General features: G+C 39.4%; 1 protein-coding gene across 1 annotated transcript in view; it reads left to right on the top strand.

The window, feature by feature from the left end:
• nxph1 (neurexophilin 1) overlaps positions 1-21306 on the top strand; it is a 46322-nt gene extending 25016 nt beyond the window's left edge. The window contains exon 2 of the mRNA XM_010873185.4: positions 19124-21306. Within this exon, the coding sequence (XP_010871487.1) occupies positions 19124-19879 (756 nt within the window). The 3' untranslated portion in view covers positions 19880-21306. The remainder of the gene's footprint in view (positions 1-19123) is intronic.
• Positions 21307-21647: the final 341 nt, after the last annotated feature.

Genomic DNA, 21647 nt, shown 5'->3' with positions numbered 1-21647 from the left:
CCAGTCAAAATGATCTAAGATCCACCCAACAGTGATCTCCGACTGATACATCCGATTCTAAAAAAAGGCTCACTGCTGGTATTCTTCCTGGTATTTCGAGGACCGAGTGTGTACATATATTTGATGCCTATCTTTTTTAACCTACAACATATAGCAATTCTTTCTCAATCTTTATCAAACGTGCTCACTCCACGGTGGGGGATTCATGTGCTTCCTTACTGCAGGCAGGTCAGTGTCCTCTCTGCCTTTAAGGAAGATTCAAGAATGACATGTCGTATATATTTTTTTCCTGTCTACCTCAAGGTAGGGACGCTTAATTTAAGTTCAGTAACAAATGATCTGCCTTGTTCTCTTTCAATTCTGTGCGCATTGTAAAATGCTCTTTTTTCTAAATGCTTTCGCAAAGCCGTTGTGTTTCTGAAAGGTCAGCTGAATGGACGGTTGTAGGAGTATACACTTGAGGCACGCCTCTCTTGCCTCCTGGGACTAACATGTTGGGTGTAAACTACTGTATACATCATGCTGATTTTCTACTTCTATGTTCATGACTGTCTGCCTCCTGTGTGTGTGTTTCTATGCAAGTACTGGTGGCAGACAGGGTCGCTATAAGCTGTTGAATAGGCTGTTCTTTCACTGAAAGGCACATTTCTCTGTGAATCAGGCACCATAGAAATGTAAGACATTGTCTTACTATCACGCTAGTTCCACTGAAACCCATTTTAACCCAGTTAAATAAAAAATGTAAATAATCTACACTCAATGTCATATAGGACAAGATCATTAACCACCATTTAGCATTATGCTAATCAACACATTAATTGTGTTAGATATCATTGCTCTACACTATTCCTGTGACAGAATCAATTGTTCATTTACATTTAGCTAATGGAATTAATTTTGATACGAGTGTGTTTGCATAATTCGAAACATGATTAAATGACTCGTTACATTGTTTTATCCCGGTATTGGGGACTCTCTTAAACAGATCATTATAAATTAGGCAGCTAATACCATTTTAATGCCATAACCCATTATGAATTACCTATATACCATACATTCACTTTTGGTGAGTGAATAATTTAATGTGCTTATGAAACCCAGCATGCATAAAAAAATGCAAACATTACTTAGGACTTCTGACAGAGGAGAAGTTAGCACTTTGGACACATTTGGGGAGTTGGTGGCAGTAACGGGGGTGCACAGAAGAGAGTGGAGAGTGGGTAAGACATTGCTGCTTTCCTTACTTTACAAACTGAAAATCTCATTAAGTGTGACACTGAAGATTAGTTGAGAGGGACCGAAGTGGAGGAGAGAGAATGAACTCACAAAGGGCTGCCTGTTCTGTGCTGCCAACGAGGGGAGGAAGGAGGAGATTTTAGCTTTGTTTGCCTTCATTAATTCTGCATTGGAACGAGCAGCTCTGAGGAGGGAAAACGCTCAGAGTCACTGATCAGTAGAGGCTAGGAGGATATGACAGGTGAACAGGTGCCCTCTCTTTCCTCAGAGTGAACACTCTCCCCCCTTTTGCTCTCCTCCTCAGGTCTTTAATTGGGGTGAATTCTGCACCAGGCCATCTGCTTGATGACAACATAAACACAGCTTTGATTTATGAAGCTTCATGAGGCATTAGACTGAGGATTCTAGAACACAAGCCAGCCTCTCTGTCTGAACATTGGAATCATAATTCTGAGACAAACTAATACCTTATTCTGACTGGGTGGTATAACACTCTGTAAGTCAATGGTGCTATAAGACAACTCTGTAATTGGCCTACTTGGTTATCCACTGTGGTACTGTATGTTGCTCTGGGCACCTCAGCAGGTCAGCCTCTGAACCTTTAAGGTATGACATCATGAGCATTTAATCGGTTAAAAAGGTTTACTATGAGCCATGATGGGACCAAACAAGTGTGGAAAAACTGGCCTTGTGGAGGATGAAAAACCTGTCAGACTGCAGAGATCCTTTCGCTCTAATGGTTCATGTGAATTACGTTTTAAAGATTGACTAGCAAGGGAGTTTCTTAAACACGGATCAAGACTAGGCAAAAGATTGGACAATAAAACTCAAAAGGCTGAGCTTGCTTTGTGCAGGTTTGCATCTCTATGCAACTGTAGTTAAAACTTTACTCACGGTCTCCTGTGTCAGCTATTTGGTTAATTGATTCATTACAGTTAATCATTTCGGATTCGAATGGTTTTGGTAGATTATTCAGCCCAAGTTTGACCCAAATAAAACAAGACTGATGTGTTACCACGCTTATTACAACAGTGGCCTATCGGAGGACATTGGAGAGCGATTTCCATTCCGTCTGATAGGTTGATCGAGAGAAGCACAGGGCTTGCCTTGGGGTGGATAAATAATTTGGCCCCTCTTTTTAACGCTTTACGTTGACAACACAGTATTTTAAACTCCATCACACATATTTGAAGTGTCGTTTCAAATACGGTTTTCCAGCGGTCCTGGAGAGGACTGGGTCCGGGCTAAGTCTGCGCCCGTGTTCTGACACACATCAGACACAACATCTCCGACAGAACTGGACAGGTTTGTTTGCAAAATCTGGGTGAGCGACGTCTTGCGAGAGAGATATGGTATTAAAGCACTGAAACTGATCTGTGGATGGCGGCACTATGACACGTGAGGGAAATGTTGCGCCCACTGTATGTCCGTCTCTTCACACCGACCACATGTGCACCAGCAAGGCTAAAGTTCCGGCTTTATGGATTACTCGCCATTTAACATTTGGTGAAAAACACACCGAAGGCTACTACTCTGGCATTAAACCACCAATCTGCATGAAACCTGACATGCTGTATACTGTATGTGGACCCGGGCCGGATAATGTATTTCGCTTCAGTTGTGCACCTAAACAATGGTCCCTATTGACCAAGAAACATTCTCACTGGTGTGGTCTGGCACAGGAACGCAAATAAACCAGTCAAGGATATCGGTACACTCTACTGAGACTCAACATCCACAAGAACCTTCATATCGTGGTGGCGCTATAACAGGCTTATGTCTCCTGTAAAGTAAAACATAGCGTAAAGTTGCTTTGACTTGTCCTGCTAACCCGCCCAATAGCTCAGACACCACTGGCTAACGTTCCACTAAACGTCCTGTCACAGACACCCGGCATTTACAAAAGGACACTCACTGACCCCCCCGGGGTGTGGTGCATTCAAATACCAGCAGCACAATACTTAGCACTTCATTTACGTGATCAATATTGGTTGTCGGGCGGCCTAGAGAAGGCAGATTGACGGGCCGGATGAGCTGCTTCATCCCTGACCCCTCTGTGTCAGGTCAACTGCAGCACGTGTGGTCTTCAGTCCGTTTAACCACCGTACTCCGTTTAACCGCCATGCCCACACACGCCACTAGCAAGCCAGCCATTCATCAGGACACTAAAACATTTATCGAACTGGCAGATTCCCATCAATCATTAACATCGGTGATCGGCTGGCAGCCCACCGTGTTTCCTCGATGTCATTCATACGTTTATGGGAGGAACTGTAAGCCGCTTGCTAGTGTGGTTGCCTAAGGAAAAAGGGCCTATGATCAAATGTCACACAGGTATTGAAACGGAGGCAGTCGATATTATGTAATTAACTCAAAGAGACGCATTGTCTTTTATGTGGGTGCCCTTTTTTATTTTCAACAACAGTCCCTGGAAAAGTCTGCGCACGCCACTGCACTGTGCACGAGCTATCTGTAAATCTATTTTCAATCACTGTGTAATTACTTAGCAGAAAAGTCTAGATGTAAACTCTGAAAATGGAATGTTAGAATTCAATCACGCTTGAGCCAAACAGTAGAGGAGGAGCTGACAGAGAGTCTGTTGTATGAGCAGGAGGAAAGGTCATGCGCTATTGTGTGTTCTCACAACTTTATGTTGTGGTTATAGTTCTTATCTGATTTTCACAGGGCTTTACGTAGAAATGAAAGAGGAGAAATTCACAGTGTTTGAATGATTATAATTTTTTTTATAGCCACAGAGCTACGGAAAACAATTTTGAGGCAAAATATTGAAAATGTATTTATTTCATGATAAGATATGGGGTTTCTCATTTTTCACGCATTTCCCGTTTGAAATAGAGGTAGTGAAAGCAGTTACATTCCTTTGTTTTCTCTTAGACCTAAGACAGTAAGACTAAGGCTGAAAAAATGAAATTGACACAATATGAACAGAATTGATTGAACATGGTTTTAATATTTGTTACTGATATCAGGATAAAGCATATCATTGAGAGTAGAGTACACACTCACCTAAAGGATTATTAGGAACACCATACTAATACTGTGTTTGACCCCCTTTCGCCTTCAGAACTGCCTTAATTCTACGTGGCATTGATTCAACAAGGTGCTGAAAGGATTCTTTAGAAATGTTGGACCATATTGATAGGATAGCGTCTTACAGTTGATGGAGATTTGTGGGATGCACATCCAGGGCACGAAGCTCCCGTTTCACCACATCCCAAAGATGCTCTATTGGGTTGAGATCTGGTGACATTTCAGAACAGTGAACTCATTGTCATGTTCAAGAAACTAATTTGAAATGATTCGAGCTTTGTGACATGGTGCATTATCCTGCTGGAAGTAGCCATCAGAGGATGGGTATATGGTGGTCATAAAGGGATGGACATGGTCAGAAACAATGCTCAGGTAGGCCTTGGCTTCACAAATGCTTTGCTGCATACCTCGGTTGTAACGAGTGGTTATTTCAGTCAAAGTTGCTCTTCTATCAGCTTGAATCAGTCGGCCCATTCTCCTCTGACCTCTAGCATCTGTCTTGACCAGGACCACACCCCTAAATGCATTGAAGCAACTGCCATGTGATTGGTTGATTAGATAATTGCATTAATGAGAAATTGAACAGGTCTTCCTAATAATCCTTTAGGTGAGTGTATGTGTATACTGTATGTATGTGTAGTGTATCTCTATATATGGCACTTAACGTTTTTGAAAAGTGTTGCTGGCATCAAATTCAAGATGTATTCTTCCCAAAAACCAAAAACATTTCTCAGTTTTAACATTTTGTCTTCATACTATTTTCAGTTAAATATAGGGATATATTAATTGCACATCATTGCATTCTGTTTTTATCAGCATTTTATGCAGCGTTCCTACTTTTTGGGAAATGTGTGGTGTATTTGTGTATAAAAATAAGTGACCACTGCACCCTTTTCTTTCCTTTCCAAAAAAGTTGAAAAGGAAAGTTTTTAGTGAGGAACAGAAGCGTTCAATTTGCAGTGGTCTCTTAATTTTAACCCTTCTGTTCCTCACTCAAAACCTTCCTTTTCGTCTTTTTTGGAAAGGAAAGAAAAAGGTATCGTGGTCTCTTAATTTTTTTCAGAGCTGTACGTGTATATTTAGCAGATGCCTGAGAGTGGTCGGTTGGTCGAAGCGCCATGTCACTGATCATTCTAAAACACATAGGCCACCTGTCCTCCAATACACTCCAAAACCTTTACTAGGTTTATCTGCTGCGGGGTGATCTTAAGGTCTCACCAATGCTGTAGCACTATGCATTTCTGTCTCATTAACCACTTATTGATGTGCCTGTGATCATTTTACACAGACACACACGCACACGCACACATTTGATCAAACACACACACACACACACACACACACACACACACACACATTGTAGGAAAGAGTCTGTTTTAATGGTGCATCTAACAGTCTTCTTACAAGACCATTAGGCAGTTCTAGTGCATGGTCACTGCTGTCTAGCTCTCCAGCACCGCAGGTTTCAGCCCAAGGAAAGCATAGTTGGTCGTCCCGTTTATAATGGCTGTGTTTAATGGCCTGGCCATGTACTTATCGGAGGATGTGAGAGGATATGATTTCGTCGGTATGAGCTAACATGCGCTCAGATGTTCGGTGCAGTGTCTAAAAAGGTTGTCCCCGCTGATGTTGATTCCAAAACAAAACTGAGTGCTGTCAGGATATTATGAGAACTACAGCTTCAACGAATGCTCTTTTGCACAGTTTCCATCCATCCTATTTCGAAATGATCTTAATGTCAACAAAACACAATGCGTGGTGTGATATTTTTGTGTGTCTGCAAAAAAAAAGAAGAATGCATTAAATAACGGTGCAGACTGTGTTACTTCTGATATAATAACTATCATAACTTGTCGTCACACTGTGACATGTTGTGTTGTCCTCAGGAGACCAAGCAGTTGAATCCAAATGAAGTATGCTAGGATGAAGTTAAGTATGGTGAAACTGTTCAAACCAGAGTCCACTGTGACACACCCAACAGCTGAAGCTAATAAAGTAAATTGGCTAGATCTTCCCACCTGCTAACCCTCTCTCTCTCACACACACACACACACACACAAACATACACGGACGCACAAACACACAATGCACACACATTAAGCCACACCCCTAAACCTGACTGAGAAAGACAAAGTTAGAGTAGGGTGAATAATCTCATAATAGTATATTTAATCTGACTCCATCTAATTACGTGAATGCATTTTGTTCATAAGCGTGTTTTTCTGGAATCTTGCCAAAGGGAGTGAACCTTACATCACTGTTAAACTCTAATAAGCCAGGACACATTTAGCAATTATAAAGAGGATTAGAAGATGAGCTTATTAAAGCGATTAATGCCCCAAAATATTATTATTGTGTATGATGCATCAGCGGTATACAATTCAACTCCAAGCATTTCCTGTCTGTAAGCCTGCTTTTACCCAACACAATTGGGTTAAAGAATAATTCCCCGAAACAATGTTTACATGTACAAGGAATGTCTGTTTTCAAAGTAATGTGCTAAAATTAAGCAATTAAATTCTTTAAGTATGACATAAAAGTATCCATAACACGTGTGGAACTTCATTAGGAATAACTGAACATGTAAAGAAATCAAATGTTATATATCCTTTTAGAAGCGGGATGACTACAACAGCCCAGCCAATGGAAGGAAAACTACAGTCATGAACATGGTGATGGGTACACAGCCACTTGGCTTCATCTGTAATATGACCACCAACCAGAGAACTACATCTATCAACCTTTTAATGTAAACATAAAACCAGATCATTCAATTGGTTCATTAACACATTTAGTGCAAACAAACAAGTCTAGACATGGTTGTTAATTGACTAAAATACATTTAGTTCCATCATATTTCCACGCTCGGTAATGTGGGGGATCCCAGATTCCGTGGGAACATCCTGTTAATAGTAAATCCCCGTGTCCTAGTGATCATTGTGACTAGGTATCCAGACAACATCATACATCAACATCATACATCAACATCAACATCATACATCAACATCAGCATCATACATCATACATCATACATCAGCATCATACATCAACATCATACATCAACATCATACATCATATGTCAACATCATACATCAACATCATACATCAACATTCTACATCAACATCATACATCATACATCAACATTCTACATCAACATCATACATCAACATCATACATCAACATCATACATCAACATTCTACATCAACATCATACATCATACATCAACATTCTACATCAACATCATACATCAACATCATACATCAACATTCTACATCAGCATCATACATCAACATCAACATCTTTCATCAACATCATACATTTCATACATTTCATTTCATGATACCATCTCCTAAATCCTGGTGCCTGCCAGTTCAACACATTTTCATAATTTGGCTTTCAACTTTGGAATCCAACATGCATGGCCACCAATTGGACAAATATTATCCCTAGTAATTTTATCATGCATGCCATACCAGACAATGTCTGCGAGAACAGTTAGCTCATTTTATATTTTGGAGAGATTTTCCAGAGAAGTTTTTCCATGCAATTCAACCTCTGGAATAGTGTGAATCTCATCATTAAGCAAGTTCCAATGGGTTTATAAAACATTATAAGTCACACAGTATAAGAAATGTCTGCTGGATTACTAAAATTTAAATATTTTGGAGTGCGATGGTGACTTTATTGGATTTTTGTGCAGCTAGTATGAAGTTTGGATGAATTAAAACGCCATAGTCTGCAGTGTTTGATATGCCCAAAGGGAGCAATTAGTTCTCTGTAATTGTATTTTGAGATTTTATTTATTTAAAACAAGCGGTACTGTGTACAACTTATTTATTCATCAAATATCTGCCATTTCATGCTACTTCCCGTGCTGTGCTCATCAGTGCCATTGTGAAAATTGAAGAGAAATTTCAGACTACTTCAAACCCGTTGCAATTCTAATGTTGTTTCATTACTCTGATCATAGTTTGCATTCTTGTGAATAATGTTGCCAGTTGAATGAAAACTTGAGGTCATAGATTTGGAAAACCAATTTTCTGAGGCCATGGATTTGAATACACCAATGACAATTCTTCTTTGCCCACCAATCACTGGTGTTCTTAGCATGGGGGTTGACTGAACGTCTTCCATGCTGAGCAAACTGCGTGGACTGGTTACAGATGCGTCATGGAGACCGACAGCCCATTGGCCAGGCTGAGCACGTCTGTGGAGGGCAATGGAACTGGACTGATATTCTGTTGTTTTTCTCATCAATGAATAATCCAACTCAATAGTGCTCTGTTCCCGAGAGTAGCATAGGTTATAAACTATGCACAATGCTACTCGATGTAGTGTGTAATTAAACTTACACTAGATGCATCAAGGTAATCTTAAGGCCCTTGCAATGATAGTTGCTTATGCTAAATAACGTCAAAATCAGTAATTTGGTAACAGCCTATTCATAATTGCATTAAAGTTATCATACAGTTATGCTACTTATTTTATCTTGAAAAGGAATGTGAGATTAACTACCCCTGTAGATCTGGTTAAATCAGTCAGAATTTGTCTAATGAATGTAGTTTATAACACAACAATAATATATCTACAGTGGATATAAAAAGTCTACACACCCATGTTAAAATGCCATGTTCTTGTGGTGTAAAATAATGAGATAAAGATAAATCATGTCAGAACTTTTTCCACCTTTAAATGTGACTTGTAACGTGAACAATTCAAATGAAAAACAAACTGGATTCTTTGAGGGGGAAAAATAAAAAATAAAAAACTCACAATAACCTGGTTTCATAAGTGTACACACCTTTAAACTAATCCTTTGTTGAAGCACCTTTTGATTTTATTGCAGCACTAAGTCTTTTTGGGTAGGAGTCTATTTGCATGGCACATCTTGATCTGGCAACATTTGCCCACTCTTCTTTCCAAATCTGTCAGATTGCGAGGACATATCCTGTGCACAGCCCTCTTCAGATCAGCCCACCGATGTTCAATTGGATTCAGGTCTGGGCTCTGGCTGGGCCATTCCAAAACGTTAATCTTCTTCTGGTGACGCGATGCTTTTGTGGATTTGGATGTGTTCTTTGGGTCGTTGTCGTGCTGAAAGGTGAACTTCCTCTTCACCTTCAGCTTTCTAACGGGCGCCTGAAGGTTTTGTGCCAAAATTGCCTTGTATTTGGAACTGTTCATAATTCCCTCCACCCTGACTAAGGCCCCAGTTCCAGCTGAAGAAAAACACCCCCAAAGCATGATGCTGACACCACCATGCTTCACTGTGGGTATGGTATTCTTTGGGTGATGTGCAGTGTTGTTTTTGCGCCAAACATACCTTTTGGAATTATGGACAAAAAGTTCCACCTTGGCTTCATCACACCATAACACATTTTCCCACGTGCTTTTGGGAGACTTGATGTTTGTTTTTGCAAACTTCAGCCGGGCTTGGATGTTTTTCTTTGTACGAAAAGGCTTCTGTCTTGCCACCCTACCCCATAGCCCATTCATATGAAGAATACGGGAGATTGTTGTCACATGTAGCACACAGCCAGTACTTGCCAGAATTTCCTGCAATTCCTTTAATGTTGCTGTAGGCCTATTGGAAGCCTCCCTGACCAGTTTTCTTCTCGTCTTTTCATCAATTTTGGAAGGACATCCAGTTCTTGGTAATGTCTCTGTTGTGTCACATTTTCTCCACTTGATGATGACTGTCTTCACTGTGTTCCATGGTATATCTAATGCTTTGGAAATTCTTTTGTACCCTTCTCCTGACTGATATCTTTCAACAATGATATCCCTCTGATGCTTTGGGAGCTCTCTGCGGACCATGGCTTTTGCTCTGAGATGCAACTAAAAAAATGTCAGGAAAATCCTACTAGAACAGCTGTCACTTTAAATGATGGCAGGTGTGTAATGACTTCTATTTAACATGAGTTTGAATGTGATTGGTTAATTCTGAACACAACCACATCCCCAGTTATAAAAGGGTGCGCACACTTATGCAACCAGGTAATTTTAAGGTTTTTAGATTTCAGTTTGTTTTTCAATTGAATTGTCCACATTATAGGTCACATTAAAAGTGGAAAAAGTTCTTAAATGATTTATCATTATCTCACTCTTTTACATCACAAAAACATGGCATTTTAACAGGGGTGTGTAGACTTTTTATATCCACTGTATATCAATCAATCAATCAGATTTATTTACAAAAAAGCCTTTTTTGCAACAGCAGTTGTCACAATGTGCTTTTACATACACCTGACTTGAAATTGCGAAGAACAAGCAATAAAAGTTAATGCACAGTGGCTAGGGAAATGTCCCGAATGGGGTCCAAACTTAGGATGAAACTTAGAGAGGAACCAGACTAATATAATTTGCATATATTCTTTAGGATTCTATTGGGTTAAATGTAATGGCTTATGCTTGTCACTAAGACTATTTCATCCAGGAAATTGGATGACTGTGCATTCCATTTGAATGTGCATTGGAAATATTGAAATGCATACACATCTGCAGTGTCACAAAGAATGGAGCTAACTATGAGTATTTTCTCATGAAGGACCCATTTCTCATTAGTTTCAGCTGGTCAATCAAAACTGAAGGAGGATTATATATTCTCTCTGACAATACTTTACTCAATTGGAGGTTAACTGTATGTACTATACCCAGGGTCACTCCTCCTCTGTCCTTCCTTCTTTCCCCATATAGAACTGTCAACTCTCCCTCTCTTTTGCTCGTCTTTCTCCAGCGTCTTTCAAAAGGCCTCTTTTCATTCAATCCATTATAGTTTGCCGGCCTTAATTCTTCTTCTAGAATTACATCTCAGGAAAAGCTTAGCGGCTCCTTTACCATGGATATGATTGGAAGTTTTTAACTGGAGCTAAGGAGAACGGAGAAAGCTCATCTCTTCTCCAATCTTTTGTCAACTCTCCTTTTTTTCAAAAGAAGACTAAATGAGATTGTTCCATTCCCTCGTTTTCTCATTTTAACCAGCCCATTCTCTAACGGAATATGCCAGGAGGTGCTGATTCTTGAGGTATCATATTACATTTGTATGTGGAAAATGTGGATGTTAAACCATACTTGGGAAAACACAAGTGCCTCTTAACACCTGGTAGGCTTGTGACTTGCTAGGTCATTGTGAGTGGGGATGATGGATGGCTTTCAAGCCAGCAACTTTTGGCTCAGATTTTTTTACACTGCACAATTGTACACTTGTTTTATTTGCATCTTTCCAAACCCAAACATAATTACAGTAAAATCCTGTCCCTTACCTTAACTGTAAGCTTAACCATTCAGAATTCATGCCTGAACACGGATTTCCTTCTTTGCCTCAAGAAGGTGACCTTTAAGGCCTATTCATCAGATGCAGACAAATTTTGGTGTTTTGCTTTCGTTTTCTAGACAACTTTACATTTCCTCATTACATTCGTTTCATGACATTTCTTGTTATTAATATCTCACAAGATATTAATTAAATTTTGGACAACAAAATAATAACTTATATTTCATTCATGTTCGTTTGAATCTGTTCCAGGGTTTTGTAGTGTTTGTAGGTGTAGCTAAACTTTTGGTTAGTAGTGTATGTACATTATTAGGTTTCATATCTTTTGCTTGTGATATGTGATGCTCTTTAGTTGTTTTATCTTTCAAGGTCGTTTTGCCTTAACTTGAATATTCTGCAACCGAATTAAAGGCATGTTCAAGTGGAAGCAGTCAAGACCTTGACAATTCTTGTCCCTGAAACACTGTCCAATGAGTTTTGAATCATTTGCCTGTGCTTTAGCAGACAATAAGTTTCTTTTAACAAAGTGAGACAGTTCCAGTGGCAGCCTTATATACCCAAGCGATAACAGCCCCTCCACCTTTTTTTACAGATGTGACTGTATGCTCTGCATCTTCATGCTCTGCATCTTCTTTCACGTTATCTGTAATGTTTGGATAAAGTCTCAGGATTGTCCAAGTCTCCATTTCTTTAAACAGATCGATACGCTACTTAAAATGTTATTAACCACAAAATCAATGTTGAATTTCGAGAAAATCAAAGCGCTGTAACTCATTATGATAATCCACTGAAAAATACAGTGTGCCGTTGGTAAAGGAGAGTAAATATTGGTTCAACACCCTAAGGAGCTATATATTACCAATATTTTTTAAGAGTCTGTAGAGTATGTCTCTAGTTTACATGTTTTAATGGTAATGTTTAAAGCAATGTACTTTGTCTTGTGTTTGAGTGTGTTAGCTGTTTCTGGTTTTGTCTGTACACTGTATTTTTTCTTTTTCTGTTCTGATTGAACCTAAACTGTATGTATTAACATGTATACACAGGACCCAGCTGTAAAAGAGACCTCGGTCTCAGTCTGTGTTCCTTGTTGAAATAAAGGTTTTATAATACAAACAAATACAGTTCAAAAATACAAACTTAAACTGGGCATAAAATGTGTCCAGAAGTTCTTCCTGCCTGGGTGGTGTGATTGGCAAATATGTATTTAAAGTATTTGAAACTCAAGACTGTAGAGTTGGCTATGAACTAGATCAGGGCTGCTCAACCCTGTTCCTGGGGAGCTACCATCCTGTTGGTTTTCTCTCCCAACCTAATTGTGCACACCTGATTCTAATAATGAGCTGGACGAAAAGTCTGGTTATTTCCAAATGAGCTTGGAGAGAAAACAGTTTTCAGCACCAGTTGTAACCTTTTTGAATGCATCAGATGTGTTTTTTTCCCCCGATGTCAGATGGGTTAGTTTGCATGGACAATGGTGTCGTCTGCTTTTTCATTGGTGTTCTCTATTTGCTTTTAACTGAAGCCGATTTTCAACTCCGTGCCATCTAAATGGAGCTCAATGTAGTGGGCTATGCTAGGCTGAAGACGTGTTCTGAATATATGGCGCTACTTCACACCTACAGTACCACTGAGCTATGTCTGAGGAGACTTACTCATGTACCTTGTTCAAGCTGCCTATTCAGGAGATGGTTATAAGCTAGTCTTCAGTGGAGATTTTGCATGTATGTTCAGTGTGTTTGCATGTATGAGCGTGTGTGTATAGGGATGCACATGTGTATACATAACATTGACGATTGTTGCTGTGTTTTATGACTACATCATCAACACACAAAGCACATACAGCTCCCTCTGACACAGCCACCCACTGCCTAGGGGAAGCCAGCTGTTTGAGTCTGGTCTGTACTCCGTTGTGAGGTCGAGGCCACTGCCGGCCAAAGCGCTGTCCATGTTTACCAGATGCACCATCCGTCCCCCCCAGGTAAACCACGCATCTGGCAGCGCTGAGCCTCAGCAAACACACTGGCCCAGGGCCCAAAGCGTTCTGGAAAAGGAAGTCAAACACATTGGCCAAAGGCCCAAAGCATGCTGGAGGATGGAGTCAAACACATTGGCCCAGTGCCCAAAGCATGCTGGATGATGGAGTTAAACACATTGGCCCAAGGCCCAAAATATGCTGGATGATGGAGTCAAATGAACTGGCCATGGGCCCAAAGCTTTATAGATGTGGCAAAATGCTGTGTCTGTGCTGTGTTCCATGCCTACCTGTAGGGACAATGGGAAACTGTGATTATGGAAAAATCTCAACTGCAAGCATTTCTTAAATACTATTACATCATGCAAATATGCATCTGTTTTTGTCAATGGTTATTTGGACGAATCAGAATTGGGCAAAGACAGTGCTTAAACTGGACGAGGTTGTTTCAATCCTGCATGCAAAAGATTTCCAGGGGAACAATAACTAACAACAAGAACTTTCTTTAATTACAAGCAATATTGCTAATGACCCAAGTTTGGGGATCTACCTCTATAAAAAATAAAAGTACATCCATATTACTTTTAGATATTTTTTGTTGAAAACAGCCTCACAAACTGAACATTGTAGAAGTTAACGAGACAGTTTTGAGATGACTGAAATGATCCGACAAGGGTTTTGTGTAACATTAGCAAGTACTGTCTATAGCCAGTAACTGCAAAGGTCTACAAATATAGCTCTATGCTGAAATAAAGAAAATGTATATTCTAAGAAACGACATGGCGCCATCTCACTGTCATGCAGTGCCATCTGCAAGTAGAATTTGTTTCCTTGTTGAACCTGCTATTAAAACATTTTAGAAGGCTTTTTTTTGCTAATTGATAGTGAATATGCCAACAACCCATGTCCGATTGTTAATTTCAGTTGGCTAACTGCCTGAAAAATAACTAGCAGTTGTAGCTGATTGCTACGGGTCAGACAAAGTATATTAGTACCAGATGAAATTGTTGTTAATGAGTTATTTGCTAAATCCAAAATTACTGTCACAACACTCACCCATAGAATTGTGGTGTCTCCTTTCAGAAGGCACAGTGGAGAGACACTGGCTGACAAATGACAGGTGGACAAGGCAATGATGAATATGTCGTGGAGTGTTGGCCTCATTTAGAAGAGCCAGGAGAAACTCTTGGTGATTCATTTTACTTGTTGACCAGAAGCTTTGGCCGCACAGACAATCAGAAACGCAACTCTTCATGCATTCTATATTTTCAGTTTCATTTGCACTGTACGGGCCATGCACAATGTGACCGTCTACCACAAAAAAGACTATTTTAATGCTATTTTAATGCATGTATATGTATATTTCAAAAGTACACTTTAAAAACAAGAATATAATTGTGTTATTTTCTCTACACAATTGCAAAAGAACGAACACCTCAGTTTTCTCTGTAAGTTTTGTATGGATCCACAATTTAATGTATTATGCTCAGTAGTTACAAGTCTATAGGGTTATATATAGTTATTTGAGAGTACTTTTAAATCAGTCCATTCAGTTTATGATCGGTGTTGTGGACTGTTACGATATATTGTATGTGTAAAAACAAGAAGCTGAAAAGCTGACCAGCGGCAAACAAAGCTTTAATGTTCTCGTTTTCTAATGGTGAAATCTTCTAGAAATAATTGTGTGTACTTACTGAGCAAAATGTCACTCATAGCAGGAGACTCTAACTCACCCCACGGGGGGGCACCTACAGTAACAGCTACAGTACTATACAAGATCAAGATTCAGCATGTTCGCCATGAACAAATGTTGTTTGACAGTAGCTAGGCATTTAGATTTATTGGCAGACTAAGCTATGTCACTAACCCGTGGCTTCAAAACGGAGTCATATCTGTCCTCTTACATCTTTAAGCGCCTTCATCTTGGGGACGGCTTGGGATTGCTAACAATGTCCATGCCATTAGAACTGTACAGTTTAAAGTCTACTTGAGTCAGTCTGCTAAAGTGAACATGCGAAAAACTGCTATTATTACCATAAATTGTGAAATATACGACCAGAACCAGCAGCCTCTTTGTCTACACTATACTTTCTGTGTCTAGAAAGGATGGGCGACTAAGTATTTTTACTCAATGCATCCTCAATGAGCGCTAATGAAATTATTATTGGGGCCTGTGTTCTCCACCTATTACCATCTAAAAAAACTAATAATTTATAGCTAGAATGTTATCATGATTTTCGTAACACCAGATTGATTATAAATCCTGCTTACTGTTAGCTAGCCAGCTAACTTTGAAGAGAGCTATCTAACATTACATTCACTGCTATTTGACTGACTTTGCCATTGACAACATTGCCTTGAGTCTAATATGCATTTGAGGACATGATGATAATGATGACTGCAAACTAACTATACTAAATTGCCTACTTCAGCAATGTCATCGTATTTCCAGCCCCTTATAGTGTAACTAAACAAAACAATAATTAGCCCAGCTAACTTTTGACCATTAATATAACAGAACTGCATCTCTTAGAATGTTGATAACAATAGCAACACATTACAAAGTGACAGAGGTTCTCAACATAAACACTCAACATAGGTGCACTACCAACATCCACTGTAGCAGTGTGAAACTCTACCCGTGCTTCCTACTTACCGGTCAAGCCCTTACTATAGTGAACAATAATAATAATAATATGGACAAACAATACCAAATATCGGCAAACAATACCTCCTCGACAATTACCTAAACAGGCCTCTCCTTCGCGTTCAGCATTGCCACATACATTTCTATGCTATAGAGCACCTGCAACTTGGGTAACGTAATGCCTCCAAAATAACAAAATTAAAGGGCACATTTTCCACTCAACATTAAGCAGACATGTTTTAAAAATGTAAACGTACTGTATGTAAAGGAAACTACGGCTGAGATTCAAAGTCAACAATGTTGACTGCAATTGTTTTTCCACACGGATCACATACTGGATATGGAGGGCTTCAGAATTTCATTTTTGCGATGGACAGAACTGGGTATTTCAGCAGCGTACACCTACAGTATGAACACAGAAATGAGATCACACAGCTGACCAAATTACACAACATCTATTTCTGTGAGATTTTAGGTACTGAAGTCTGCATGCTTCCAAATGTTGAATAGGTTATCATGCTTCCAAATGTTGAATAGGTTATCATGCTTCCAAATGTTGAATAGGTTATCATGGTTCCAAATGTTGAATAGGTTATCATGCTTCCAAATTTTGAATAGGTACAAAAATCTCGGTAGTAAACCAATCATTTTAGAGATTAGAAATTGTTCTAATAAAGAAATGCATATGCATGGAGTTCACTAAGCAATAATGACATGCTTTGTAATCTTTTTAAATGAATGGTTCACCACAGAAATGTTTTACTTCAACATTTGGAAGCATTATATCTAGAATTATAACAGTTGAAAGGTCAATGATATAAATAAATGGATGTTCTACTTCCCAACCCAAAATCACAGAAAGAGGGTGCAGAGTGTGTGAGCCCTATGACTGTTTATCTCTGCAAGACAGGGCTCTATTTCCTATCAGCAAATCAGGGCATTATGTGTTATTATCTTCAGATGAACACACCCACATGTCAGTTCTGTGTTGGGTTCAAAATTAAATGAGCAGAGTTATTAGACTTATTTATCGATGACTTAAAACGACTGCATAGGGGTTTAATAAAATAAAATATTCAAATTAATGGATGGATTTTATGATCTGTAAAATCTTAACACCAACTAGTCTGCAAAGAACAATATTGATTTGTTTTTTCCTATCTATTTCTCCATTCAGTATAAATGTATTTTCTATATTCACTTAATCACCAGTTGTAAGTAATTCATGATTACTGTGTATGGGTCTTAAATCATGCTTCTCCCAGCATGCACTGAGAGCCCATAAAATATATGTAATTATACTACACCCTAATACATAAGTCCCAGTCTCAGTGGCCTATTAATCCTGTTGAGTAGGCTAAACTTCTTTTTTTATTTATCTCAATATTAATCTGTAAACATTCCATTAAAGATTTTTCATCAATATCTTTGTTACATCAACTCTAAATGAGAACAATGAAGCTGAATTTGATTAGTAGCAATATGCAGTTGGGAATGAATGCATTCAGACTAAAAACACTATTATATGAGCATGCTCAGTGTGACCATTGGCTGTTTTTTAAAGACTTACCAAAGCATATTATTTTTGTCTTTATGATATGCAAAATAACTGGTAATGCTGCACTAGAATGACAAAAGGATTGGAGTGCTTTTTCAATTTAAGAATACATTAACAATAAGACTAAGATTTCACCTTTCATATAATTGAAAAATAAGTATGATCATTCTTAGCAGCTGTACAAAATGGGCACCACTGAATATGACAATATGACAATAACAATATAGACAAAAACAGATCAATTATTTCTTCTGAAAGGTCAGGAAATTGGAGCATGTGCTCCATATTCAGTTTATGTCACAGATTTCACACAATTCAGTTCAGTTCTACACAAAGCCGCAAGTTGAATGAGGAGATTTACCTGAATCTGGGGGAGAAATGAATGCTAAAATGTGTATGGAAAACTGTAATCCCTGAAATGTTGGTCAGAGGGGGTCAAGGGTCACCCTTTGTGGGTACTTAATGTTTAAATGTTGATGCTTGTGCCTGAACAACGTACTCCATGTCTCGATGGATAAGAGTGTCTAAATGACATGCATGTAGAATTGGACAAAGACAGTGCTTAAAATCAGTGTTTCACAAAGGGGAAGGGAACATGTTTTGTTGTTGTTTTAACTGCTGATTGCCTCTTTAAACCTTTTGTAAGGATCACCCCTCTGAGAGAACACGTGCCAGGTGATTGGTAGCAAAACCTTATTTTCTACGTATCGATTCCGGAGGGCCTTGGCCCACAAAATGCAAAAACCTTGGGCAAGACAGATCTGCTGTCACGTCTTACAGTAGAAATCAGCCAATCAATGTCACTTTCTTCCACCCGGGCCTGTATGAACCTAATTCCACTCATCATGGCTAAATGGTGAAAACCTGGTGGTTCATCAATCATCTATCCAAGCAGCACTCTGTGCTTAATAGTCTGGTCTTTACTCACTGAATAGCAGCTGCATTTATCTATCTGGGGGAGCCAAGTGGAAATCCTTTCTACTATCTGACAGAGGAGAAAAGAGAGAGAGGAGGATGGAGAGAGGAGAACATAGGACAATGTCTAATGTACTTTGATCGCTGTGTTCTGTCTCTCACACATTCTAATTCCCAAACGAGGGCTGTCTGCTAACACGTTTCAAAACTGAAGCTTGCTGGAAGATGGATTACCATTATTTCTCCTCTACTGACTTCAGAATCAATTTTGATCGGTCTGTTTTGTAGAAAGCCGCGTGCAGTGTTTGAATGTGAAGTCAATATTTCCTCAATCAGATATTAACATGTGCTGTAGTGTCTTTTTGCCTGCTTAGAACATTTTTGATTGTCTCAAGTTTTACAAAGTTTCCTTTTTAAAGATTGTGTGTCAAATCAGTTATCGTAACCAATCTCCTCTTTTCTCTTTCAGGTGACAAGTGCCCATGCTTCCAAGTCAGACCTCATCAAGTCTGGCAGCCCCAAGTCAACATTAAAACACATATGGACAGAAAGCAGCAAGGACCTGTCAATCAGCAGGTTGTTGTCACAGACTCTCCACGGCAAGGAGAACACGACAGCCTTGGACCTTCGCTATGACACCCCGGAGCCGTACTCTGAGCAGGACCTCTGGGACTGGCTGAGGAACTCCACCGACATCCAGGATTCCAGACCTAGAGCCAAGAGGCGGCCTATGGTCAAGACGGGCAAGTTCAAGAAGATGTTCGGCTGGGGGGACTTCCACTCCAACATCAAGACGGTCAAACTCAACCTCCTGATCACCGGGAAGATTGTGGACCACGGCAACGGAACCTTCAGCGTCTACTTCCGGCACAACTCCACGGGCCAGGGCAATGTGTCCGTGAGTCTGGTTCCGCCTACAAAGATTGTCGAGTTTGACGTGGCGGCCCAGCAGTCGGTGATCGACGCCAAGGACTCCAAGTCCTTCAACTGCCGCATCGAGTACGAGAAGGTGGAGAAGGGCGCCAGGAACACGCTGTGTAACTTTGACCCGTCCAAGACGTGTTACCAGGAGCAGACACAGAGCCATGTCTCCTGGCTGTGCTCCAAGCCCTTTAAGGTCATCTGTATCTACATCTCCTTCTACAGCACTGACTACAAGCTTGTGCAGAAAGTCTGTCCGGACTACAACTACCACAGTGACACTCCTTATTTCCCCTCTGGATGACCACTTCCGCAACGTGTGAAGGACCAGTGAGGCACAGAGGGATGCTTATTTTTCCCCACCCAGAGTAATATATGTTAGCTGTACTGTTCTGAACATAAAAAACGAATGTGTTAAATGAAACCTATTTATGAAATAATGATTTTTGAGGACAATACAAACTGGCAAAGAGTGAAGATTTTATCATTATTTTTGATTAATGGTTGTGAAAAACCATCATTATGTTAATAATAATAATATGTATTATTATTATTAATATTATTATTACACAAAATATGACTAAACAAATAATATAGATACTAATATTTTTTTTTTATAGAAGTCTTCTACATTTTTCCCATTAATTATTTCATAGATGCATAACGTGTATATATTTGGGGTTGATAATTTCATTTGTAAGTAAAATCATCATTGTTTGTAAGTCTTATTAGTTTGTGAAAACAATTTTATTTTAATGCGTTTGTTCTTAAATGTAGATAGTCTCGATTTTCTCTTTTCAGCATTTATTACTTTTTCCGTACTTACTACATGAAAGTTCACCTCTGTGAGCCACCAATTGGACAGCCCCGTGCAGGACCCCGTTTTGTTCACACGCAATACTCTCCAGTCACAGCGGTTATATTCTGTCCTCTCAAAAATAACAGTCCGCCGTCTTATAATTGAAAGCCTTCAAGATCCTCACACATATCTAGAAACCATGTTCCCCGCAGACGAGGGACGGAAAAGACGAGTGTCAGGGTGCAGTCTAACAACTCGGTGGAAATGGAGCATTTAGGGCCAGGGTCCTCACCAGCCTGGTGGACCTATTCACCTTTGCGCAGGCTTCTCCCACAAGTCTTGTTTTATAAATACATTTAAAAACAATGTACATGTTCAGGAATGATGCTGTTCAATCCTCAGCTATTTTTGGAGTGTCCCTGTATAAGTCTTGGCTCTGATTGTTATTAGAAGATCACAGCCTTATTAGTTACTATTCAGTTGTGATTGACTGGGGGGGCTTTGCTCATTGTCATTGACTTAATAAAAAAAATGTAATGTAATGAATTATATATCTTAGAGAGCCTAATTTGTATGAATGGTTTGTATTGTACATAGTTTATCCTGAATTGAACTGCTTATGTATTATGCCCCCATAAATCTATCACCCCCTTCCCACAATCTTTCTCTCTCTCTCTCTCTCTCTCTCTCTCTCTCTCTTTGTCTCTTTCATTCATTAATGCTCGTTCTTGGTTCCTCGAACAAAGACACTGATGTTGCTGATGGTGTAGATGTGAATCCATTAAAACAGCAACCCTATACATATGCTGTAGAACTAATTGTATTATAAGTACTCATCAACTGTATGACTAAAATGCTTATTTCTTGGGGGAAGGTTGGAATGGAAGTGTACATATTAATAAAAACACTGTAAGTTTTATCAGTTAAATGTTCCTGCGTGTGAGTTCTTCATTTGCAAGTGTCATTGATTAGTACCGTGGCAGGATTCGAAGGTCGGAGCTGACTGACATGAAAGCATGTGAAGCATGTGTTCATCATGATTTACATATTGAGTCCTCCAGCATATTGAGCCTGGTCGTACACCGCGTCTTTCCTCATGGCCTTCCGGAGTATCCCGGTATTGAACTTCAGAAATTCCAGATCGCTCTCTGAATACATATTTACCTGAGCTTTATTAAACCTGTCCCTATTAACCCAGAGGCAAACTCCCGCCAGGCAATCTTATTTTAGGATCTATATATATATGTATATATATATATATATATATATATAT

The sequence above is a fragment of the Esox lucius genome, chromosome 10, assembly GCF_011004845.1.
Source record: "Esox lucius isolate fEsoLuc1 chromosome 10, fEsoLuc1.pri, whole genome shotgun sequence".
NCBI classification, from domain to species: Eukaryota; Metazoa; Chordata; class Actinopteri; order Esociformes; family Esocidae; genus Esox; species Esox lucius.
This window is presented reverse-complemented; position numbering and strand designations above follow the sequence as displayed.